Genomic DNA, 11,035 nt, shown 5'->3' on the forward strand with positions numbered 1-11,035 from the left:
TCGATTTGTGCAATTAAAACATCTGGCGATATCTTCTGTTTGTGATTTATTGTTTCATGAAAAGAAGTGCGTGACTATATTTCATAACTTTGTGGTTGGATTGTTCACTTTAAGAGAAGAGTATATACTCTTCTATCAACTAACCTAACAGCACCTTCTGTCATTGTAAGGTTAAGTGATAAGAATTGAGACTTTTCTTAGTGGGATTATGGCATGGCATTGACTAACTATGGCTGTTTTATTCCTAAGGGGTTTTTGCGTTGAAAGTAAATGTGAAGAAGACAAAAGTAAATTTGTGCTTTCACGAGATTGGTTTTGAAGATTCATAATGCTTGGGGCTTTCAACTTAACGTCTGTGTTAGAGATCTCTCAAGGAGATCGAATCGAAGTCAAGTTGTGGTTATTCGAACTTAAATAATTAAAAATCTCAATATAGTAGTAAAGTCGGATGATGCACGAAAATAAGTTGGATTAATGGATTTGATTGGACATGGCGTGGATAATGATCAAAATTGAAGTAAAGGTTGCTTGAAGTTGAAGAACTGTAACATAATGATTAGTCATATTTACCTCATAAAGAAAAATATTTTATTATGTCATAATTGATTCTTTACATTTATTCTTGATTGTAAGCATCTCTTATATATTACCATGTATGATTAATTAGCCTTTTATGTAAGTGTATAGTTGGGTAACACAAATCATAGAGGTGGATAATAATTTTCGTGTTCTCCGTAATTTTCTTTGTGGTTTTCTACCTCTTTCGCTCGTGACAATAAGAAACAAACCCTAAGTCCACCTAACACAATTTATACTTTATGTTTAAGGAGTAAACCTAAAATACTTGAGCCTAACTATTGTAATAATTAAAAATTGCAACAATTCTTTTATTTTACATTTTTTATCTAAAGACACTGACTCTAGAAATTTGAAAATACTTAAGATCTTTCATATAAAATAATTCATGGTCAATTAAAAGATCTTCGTTAAAATATTTAATGATCTTTTGAACAATAATTTTAGTAAATAATATTTACATTAATTGATATTAAAAATATAATTATATTTATTATTTATCTAACACAGATTTCTACAACACATTTACTCAAAGCAAGTGAAAAATTAGAGGGCGACACATCGCTGCTTTCCACTGGCTGCTGAACTGTATGCATATGTTTCTTTGCGCTTGCATCTCCAATCAGTCATTATCCCTCACTATCCTTTGGATTATAATTATTATACCAATTATAATGCATGTGACCATCCATATATACATTTTTATTACCGGTCATCCTTGTCCATATGACTCGCCTAATATAAGTTGTTGAGACATCAAATTATTTGATTCTTGAGTCAAATTAATTAGAGCTATCATATATGGTGATTGCATTATTAAAAATATTCATTTGTGTGATATGATAAAAATTATGGGTTAAAAGATAGACACATTAATGTAGACCGAAAGATTTAAGGGACATGTAATAAGTCTGATTCTGATTCATGATTTAATGTTCAAATTTTTAGATCATATTTGGTGTCTACTTTCATTTGCATTAGTTTCGCTCAGTTTAGTTGATATGATTGGACTAAAATATTCTAACAACGAGTAGATGTGAACGAGTGAATTAGATGACATAATATTTTTAATTTTTTAATCATTTTCTCTGACCTATTTAACCTAAAAAATTAGTTATAAAGATTTTGGACAACTCCTATTTATAGCTCAACAATATCTCTTTTTGAGACTAATATATGAATTTTTTTCTAATATTTTCTCTTTTTATGTATGGTTCAATTGAATTCGATATCTTCTCGTTACTTTTTAGGCTTATCGTATTAGTAAGATGTATCCTTAGCTTACTGACATAATAAAATATATTTTTTTTATGACGTAAATATGACTAATCATCATAACACAATTCAACAACTGCAAGCAACCTTTAACCAGGCCATGTCCAATCAAATCCATTAATCCAACCTATTTTCGTGTTTTTAATGCCATATTGAGATTTTTAATTATTTAAGTTTGAATAGTATTTTAGTAGGGCCACAACTCAACTCCGATTGAAATCCTTGAGAGATCTCTAACACAGACGTCAAGTTGAAAGCCCCAAGCATTCTGTATCCTTGAACTCAATCTTGCGGATGCACAAATTTACCTTGTCTTCTTCGTAGTTACTTCAAAGGCAGAAACGCCTGAAGGAATAAAAAAGCCATAATTAGTCAAAGCCATGGCATAATCCCACTAAGAGAAGTCTCAATTCTTATCACTCGACAGAAGGTGCTGTTTCGTTTAGCTGATAGAAGCTCTGAGATTTTTTATCGCTGGAGTATACTCTTTTCTCAAAATGAACAATTCAACCACAAAAGTTATGAAATATAGTCACACACTTCTTTTCATGAAACAATAAATCACAAACTGAAGATATCACCAGATGTTTTAATTGCACAAATCGACACATATGACTGTCTTTATTCAAGCTTAACAGGAACATATTAGTACTAATCATTTAAATCACTTGTAAAGTATACAAGCGTATCATTTAAAATACTTAGACATATTACTACTTTAACATGCACAAGCAATTCAGGCTGTTGTTGCATCATATTTGGTGACCATGAGACAAAGAGCATACTCTCTATGTACAGTACCACCACGGGCTTCCTCCATACTGATGTCCTCCTTCACCATTCCAGGTGGTAAATGCCAATCAAAGGAGTAGACGAGGTTGGCAAGCACAAGTTCCACCATTAACATTCCAAGATTCTTACCGGGGCAGATCCTTCGACCTTCCCCAAATGGTATGAGCTTGAAATCCTGCCCATTTGCCTCCATGGAGTCATGCATGAACCTCTCTGGATCAAAGACATGAGGCCTCCCCCACGAATTGGGATCTCTTCCTATCGCCCAAGCATTCACATACATCCATGTTTTGGGTAGAATATCATAGCCATTTAGCTTAAAGTGCTGCATGGTTTCCCTAGGAAGTAGCAGCGGAGCGGGAGGGTGCAGCCTCATCGTCTCCTTGATGACACACTTCAAGAAATGAAGTTGGTGAAGGTCACTCTCCTCCACCTCCCCTTTGCTTCCGACACATCCTCTTACCTCGTCTTGTGCTCTCTTCATCAGCTCAGGTTGTCTGATGAGCTCCGCCATCGCCCACTCCACGGTTGCCGAGGATGTGTCCGTCCCACCAAAGAAAATATTCTGCATTTGAGCTTGGTTATTATGAAAGAGAAAAGGCGTTAACAAGAACTGGATGGTGTGAAAAGGGTGGCATCAACTACCATGAGCACTCCTTTGATGTGGTCTTCTGTTAGACCCTCCTCATCCTTTTGCATGCGGAGCAAAGCATCTAAGAAGTCTCCGTCCTCTTTACCTTGTTGCCTCAATCGATCTTGGTGGTAATCTATATGGCGTTGGTAGATGCTATCGAGTTTGAGATAGGCCCTTTCAAGTCTGGATCTCATCCCACTTAGCCTATCAACCCACCCCAACAATGGTAAGTAATCAGATAAAAACAAGCCACCGACCACCGCTTGGGCTTCTCTGAGCATGTCGTGGAGTTGGATGTCGCCTCCATCGTCGAAGCCGGAGCCAAAGGCAGTTCTGCATGTCATATTGCAGGAAAGCGAGCGCAGCAACTCGCTCAGGTTGACCATGGTCGAAGCGCGAGCGTGAGAACATATCAGTTTCGTCACTCGCTCCATCTCTTCTTTTCTTATGTCCCTAAAAGAGTTGATCTTCCTGGCGCTGAAGAGTTCGACGGTGCAGAACTTCCGAAGCTGCCTCCATCGTTCTCCGTATGGGGTTAAGGAGACGTCGGAGAAACCGTATGAAAACTTGGAAAAGGAGAGGGGCGAAGGCCGACTGCAGCACTCAAGATCGTGTGTCTTGAGCACTTCCTTAGCCATCTCCGGCGAGGACACGACGACAACGGGGACTCGACCAAGTTTCAAGTGCATGAGAGGTCCATGTTTCTTGGAGAGTTCCCAAAGGGAGCGATGCAGCAAGCTGCTCCCCAAGAGGTGGAGGTGGCCGATGACGGGGAGCTTGGGTGGGCTTGGAGGGAGTTTCCAGGTCGCCGAGCCACCTCTCGCCTTCCGACCTGCGAGTAGAAGTGAAGACAGCAGTGCGAGAACAACGAGAAGAGAAGGGAGAGAGGAGAGCAGGAGGGGAGGAACTGCCATGGTTGCGTTTTGTGATGGTAGCTCACTTATGTTGACAAGGGAATGGTAGGAGCGCCTGCTGATTTATAGTTGTGACACTACTGAGTTGACCTGTTTTCATATGAATTGCTCCACAACAAGTATTTTATTCTTTTAAGATTAATAAAAATAATAGATAAGATAATTATATATCCAACTAGCAAGAAAAATTAGATCAAAATTATCTTCCAATGGGAAAACCAACCTCCCAAGCAAACACCAATTTGTCACCAAAGAATCATGTGTTATTTTTTTGTTTTTTTTCAAAAGATGTTTCTTTAAATAGTTTTTTGTTTTCAATAATATTTCTTTAAATGGTTTTTTGCCTTCAATAATATTCGAATTAGGAGTATCATTTTGAAAAAAATTAAAATAGGGGACGCCTTTGGAAAAAATAAAAACTTGGAAGCTTTCTCAGAGAAATCCCCCAGGCATCACTATTGGCCTATGATTTCATAATTACGAGGATTAGGTCCCATAGTAAGCTCTTGTCATTAGGATCTTCTTATAATTGACTGATCAATTAATTGAACTATATATTTAATGAAATATCATTAATAAAAAAATATCCAAAAATATGTAAAGAACTTAAATTAATTATAAATTATCAGGATTATATCAAATAGGATTTTTTTTAGAATAATTTTTATTTGTAAATTATAATTCTAATAAAGTAAAGCTTTGATCTTCTTCTAATCGAAATGCTCGTTCCATCATCCCCCCCCCCCCCCCCCCCCCCCCCACAACCTTTTTTTTGTCCTATTACATAAGAATGCATTATTGGGTGATAAGTTTTGATTCACATGCGTTGCGGATTAGGAAACATGTAAATCCTTTCTTTATATGCATTGCTTAGGCAAGGACAAAAGAAGCCTCTACTTTCGTCTAAAGACATGCACAGATAAATGTCATTTGATCGAGTCTCTATAGTAAATCATTTCTTTTGGATATTTACACAAAACATCCATGGATGAAGAATAGATGTCATATGATGGATGTGAGTTGCAATGTACATGTCCAATGTTTTACAAGTTAAGGGATAGGTGATAAGTTTTGATTCACATGCGTTGCGGATTAGGAAACATGTAAATCCTTTCTTTATATGCATTGCTTGGGCAAGGACAAAAGAAGCCTCTACTTTCGTCTAAAGACATGCACAGACAAATGTCATTTGATCGAGTCTCTATAGTAAATCATTTCTTTTGGATATTTACACAAAACATCCATCATCTGATGGATGAAGAATAGATGTCATATGATAGATGTGAGTTGCAATGTACATGTCCAATGTTTTACAAGTTAAGGGATAGGTGATAAGTTTTGATTCACATGCGTTGCGGATCAGGAAACATTAAAATCCTTTCTTTATATGCATTGCTTGGGCAAGGACAAAAGAAGCCTCTACTTTCGTCTAAAGACATGCACAGACAAATGTCATTTGATCGAGTCTCTATAGTAAATCATTTCTTTTGGATATTTACACAAAACATCCATCATCTGATGGATGAAGAATAGATGTCATATGATGGATATGAGTTGCAATGTACATGTCCAATGTTTTACAAGTTAAGGGATAAAGCCAGTTGGAACTCTCATATTTCTATGCTTGGCCAGACTAATAAGATGAAGAAAGGTGTTCGGGTTTATATTTTGTTTATCATTTTGGGTGTATTTTAAAATTATCCTAATTTGGTTCAACCAATTTGTCATTCTGATTTTCCATAAATTTTAGATTCAATTAAGTATATTTTCCACATATTAGTGGTGAAAACTCAAAAACAAATATTTTGTTGATTATTTTTTTAGCATTTCAAAATTATCTCAATTTGGTTCAACCAATTTGTTATTCCGATTTTCTAGAAACTAATAGATTGGATTCAATTAAATATATTTTTAAATTTCTAATCCAATATATTAGAATATTTGAAGTTATTTAGATAACTAAAAGATCATTTAAATAATTATGACCTGATTAAACATAGAATGAATGAGGATACTTTGAGAAGAGAAATATCTCTAGATAATTATGAGAATACTCGATATATGTGATTTGAAATTACCATCTATCCCCTATATATAGATAAGGGGTCCATGTTGTATAAGTGTGTGGAGAAATTGTATCAAATGAAAAATGTGAGTGACTATCAAGTGAAAATGTAAGTGACTGTGAGGGCTTTTCTCCACTATATTCCTACCACCTCACAATCAGCTATTCCTTTCTTATCAGTTATCTATCAGTATCAAAGAATCTTCTTCTTATAAATAGTATTAGAGTCTATAACATTATATCTATAACTCGTTCCTTTAACATTATGATATATTCGAACAAAGCCCTTCTAAACTATATCATAACCTTAAAAACAAAAAAGTTTTACCTTACATTAAAATAAATCTTTAAATGTTTTAATCAAAATGTTGATGTAATATGATAGAATTAGTACAATAAAGGGAGGATCATATATGAGTGTGACCCTTCCTCAAATAGTAATCTAATCTAAGACGGCAAGAATAAATCCAGATAAACATATAAAAAGTTTTATTAATTTTTTAAATATCTTAAGCTATAATTTTAGACTTGATTACCATAGACTTGGGTGCTATAGAACTATGTGATCTCTAATTAGATATCACAACTATAAATACTTTATACAAAGATAAAGTTATTTTATCTTATCATATTATATTTATATTGTTATATTAAAACTCTAGCACATTATCTGAGTAAGCTATTTATAATATAAATTTTTTTATTATTAGTTGTACCTAGAAATCAATGGTAGTATTATAATAAGTAAGTGTCGTTCGTGTCTTTCATTCTTTCAATTATTTTCTTTGTTTAGACCTTTTCTTTGTCCTATATATATAATTTCTCTTAGGAAATCATTAGACAAGGACATATAAACTTGCTTGTCCTTCTTTCTTTTTAATTTTTAATCTATTTAATTAAGGACAAGAAAACATATCCTCTTTATATATATATTTATATGTACCTTTCTTTCTACCATCAAGCCATGACTTGGGCAAAGAAAAAAGAGCCATCTACTTTTGACAACACAGGTTGAGTATCTTCTGGAGATTTCTTTTAGATGTTTGCACAAAATATCTAATCCTTGATGAAGTATTATTACTTCCTCTAATGACAGATGTGGTCTGATAACTGTGAGATGCCTTAATAGATGATGTTTCACATGCCAAAGGATAAAATCCAATTGGAACTATAGATTTCTTTTGTAGGTGGACAAATGATTTAAGCAAGGTGTTGGCCAAGGCTTTTATTTATGATCATAATTTTAGTTGTAGGTCCCGAGTATAGGTATTGAATCTTGATAAGCATAGTTCCACAAACCACAATAAGGTAGATTGAGAATTCTTGACCTCTCGAGAAGGTCTTTATCAAGGTACCATTGATTGTACATTAGCATACAAGTTAAATTGAAAGAATACAATAAAACCTTAACAAGAAGCTTGTATGGAGGAACCCATTTTCTCATAGAAATCATCCACTTATTTGATAAGGTCGAGTGATAGTTTGCACTTAAATTATTTTAATTTTTATAAGAATATATATTCTTCTCAACTTATTTATTCTATTTTAATTAAATTCAATTATTTTAACAAAAGCTCAAGTCAAAGTCGATCGTATATTTCAATCCTCCATCGGTCTTCATATGATATGAAGCCCATGTCGAAGCGACTACATATAAACTTAATAAAGGAGATGAGAAATAACTGGTTGTAGTACTCGAGAGTGTGTGTCTTAAATACTTCTATGGCTAGTTCCGTTAAGAAGATGACTATAATAGAAACCTTATAATTGATCTCATATAATAAGAAATTTAATTTTTGCTTGAGTACATGTGAGTAGGATAACTTAAGTATCTTATAATTAATTTCATATATTGAGAAATTTAATTTTCCACTACCGACTTAGGTGAGAGTTGTTGAACTACATTAATCGTTTTTAAGTATCTTATTGATTGTTGATTATTGATCTTTTGTTTTTTTGTTTTTGTTTTTGACTTTTAATTTTTCTTCTCTCTCTAACCTTAACACTAGTGAATATTTATTTTAATATTATTTATTCTATAATCAAACAACTCTGAGTTAATTTTTTATTATTGTAACTATATGTGAGTTTACATATTGTAATCCAAGCCCCTTTAACATTAATTTTCTAATCAACAAAATATTAATCACAATAAATCTCACTTTTTTCATAGAAAGATCAAATTTTATTATAGTGCTAGTTTGTACAGTATAAACCATGCTTCAAGCAGCACAAATAGACCCAGCTAATTTTATCTATATTAAAAAAAAATTGGTAGAATTTGACATCAAATCTACTTGGCAATGATTTTGATAATTTATCTTAAGATCTTGAATTTAAATCCTATCTTTATTATTTATTCTTTTAAAAAAGAATAATAGATGCACGCGAATAAGGTAGCAAATGATTACTGCGAATACATAAAAGAATTTACACTCAATATTCTTAATATAGTTCCAAAGAAAACAAGAGGATTCTCCTCGTTCAAAATTTTGATTATGATCTCTGCATAACATTCCACTACCAATCTTGATAGTCCAAGTTGATAGCATATTTCAACATAATTTTTGTCATCAGTTTGATAGCATGCTTGCTGCACGCGGAAGTTGATAGCATATTCATAGGCCAAATGGCTTTCCATCGGAGAATGCATCTCCGGCAATTGAGCTCCAATCATATGAGGAAGTGCCATGCTTGTGCTTTGCGATGGTTTCCTAGTTATTTATAGCTGCATCTCACGCTCAAGAACGAAAGGCCGTGGTAAATGGGGCCTGGAGGGGAGATTGCATGGTCTTGTTTTCATTTTCTTTTTCACAAGATTTTAAGATGACGGAGGGAGTAGGGCAGAATAATTGATTGAACATTGTCCTAAATTTTCTTCGAACCAAAAAAAAGTCAACCTATAAAGCATAATTAATTGGTCATGATTATGATCAGAGTCAGCCAGTATGAGTCTAATTAGTGGATCAATTGATAACATAATATATTTTCAATAAATATTAGAAATAATAAAATATATCTATCAACTTAAAAAATCCATCACATTCCATTATCAACTCGATAAACCTATCAACTTAAAAAAAAAAAAATTCCATCAAGTAAACTTAGAGTATTCCTAATTTAATTCAAAATCTTTTATTTTGGTTAGAATCTCAGCATCACATTCCATTATCAATCTTGATATTCCAGGTCAGCTTTTATAGTCATCGAGTTGATAGAATGCTCGAGTCTCACTAATTTCTTCAAAAATGTAATCAAACATATGAATAAGTTTCTTCAAAAATGATTTGATCTATAAATAGGTGTATCCACCAATTAATGATGGCAATATAAAAAAAAAATAAATGTATTGTTGTCTCATAAAATGTGGAAGATTTTATATATTGTGTCTTTTTTTTTAATCAATGAATAAGATCCAGTGGCAGGACAGTAATCCGGCAAAAGTTTTCTCTCTCAAAATTGGAGGCACAATTATCATTCTTTGATCCTATTTAACCCCTTCAAATTGGTCAGATTTTATTTTTTTTGACCTTTATACTAACGTTACATACTTAGGACATTACTTGCGGGAGGGGAAAAAGGATCGTCAGATTTTTTGTTTTTGACCTTTATACTAACGTTACATAGGACATTACTTGCGGGAGGGAAAGAAGGATCTCCACGACCATCTTTTTGTCCTAATGTATTATATTCATAGTTCAAATGCCTTTTGGAGAAGACATCTCTAGGATGTTCTATCCTTGTTTAACAAAAATAAGCATATGCTGCTTGTGAGTTGCCTTCACACATTTTTCATGTTTCACAAGCCAACGAACGCAAAGCAATTCTATCTCATGTTTATGTTGAATCATAGATTGACCAATGAGAAGGCCAAGTTGTTTACGATCATCACTGTTGCATGGACACCTCATTTTTCTGGATGTAGGCTCCGCTGTGATCTGGACGCATCGGCATACGTATAATCTTAATGATCAATGGAAGCACAGTTCCACAAAACGCCAAAGAAGTTGGATTGAGCATGGTCAACAATTCTATGCATAAAGCCATGACCATACTTCGACCTATTTTGCGAGATTCTTATTCCATTAGAATACGTTAAGTCATGTAGTAATAATTCTATGCATAAAGCGTCCTTCTCTATATTGATGGCTGCAGATATATCATGAATTCAGCAAAGGAATAGTACAGTAAATGCAGTTTCAAAACAATTGACAATGTGCCAAAAATAGCACTTATTGTTGTTGCTAACCAAAGCAAACGAAACAGTTGATCGTATGTATACATACTTGTTGATGCAACCACAATGTGTGATAGTCTGATCAATTCAACTTAGATTCAAACTCCTGGAGAGATCTCTAAGACAAACATCAAGTTGAAAGCCCCAAGCATTATGTTTGCTGAAAACCGAGTTGGTAGAAGCACAAATTTACCGAGCTGGCAAAAGCACCTAAAGGAAACAATCCAAAAGAAACATTAATGGACATATAGTTCATACCATCCACAAGTCCAAAAAAGCCATAATTACTCAATGCCACTCCGTATGAGTAATCTGTTGATCAATGGTTAGCTATCATGTATATTTATACCTCATACCGTCTTCGAAGTCTAAAAAGAGCCATAATTAGTCAATGTCATGTCGTATGAGTAATCTATCGATCAATGATTACCTATTGTGTACATTCATACCTCATACCTTCCTCGAAGTTCAGAAAGAGCCATAATTAATTAATGTCATGCCGTATGAGTAATATGCCGATCAATGGTTAGCTATCGTGTACA

The 11,035-nt window shown here is 33.8% G+C and overlaps 1 protein-coding gene across 1 annotated transcript; it reads right to left on the minus strand.

The window, feature by feature from the left end:
* Positions 1-2,480: 2,480 nt before the first annotated feature.
* Positions 2,481-4,496, minus strand: LOC135636892 (cytochrome P450 71B10-like). Its single transcript, XM_065149023.1, has 2 exons — positions 3,289-4,496; positions 2,481-3,208 (listed from the first exon to the last, which is right to left on the minus strand). Exons 1-2 carry the CDS (start codon positions 4,189-4,191, stop codon positions 2,588-2,590), a joined length of 1,524 nt encoding a protein of 507 aa, XP_065005095.1. The 5' UTR covers positions 4,192-4,496; the 3' UTR covers positions 2,481-2,587.
* Positions 4,497-11,035: the final 6,539 nt, after the last annotated feature.

Source organism: Musa acuminata, chromosome BXJ1-3, assembly GCF_036884655.1.
Source record: "Musa acuminata AAA Group cultivar baxijiao chromosome BXJ1-3, Cavendish_Baxijiao_AAA, whole genome shotgun sequence".
In the NCBI taxonomy this organism is placed as follows: domain Eukaryota; kingdom Viridiplantae; phylum Streptophyta; class Magnoliopsida; order Zingiberales; family Musaceae; genus Musa; species Musa acuminata.

Bases quoted from the DNA above. Each gene is read 5' to 3' on its own strand.
- LOC135636892 (XM_065149023.1), bottom strand. From the start codon at position 4,191: ATGGCAGTTCCTCCCCTCCTGCTCTCCTCTCTCCCTTCTCTTCTCGTT. The intron at 3,209-3,288 runs GTAGTTGATGCC...GCTCAAATGCAG, and splicing joins ACATCAAAGGAGTGCTCATG to AATATTTTCTTTGGTGGGAC.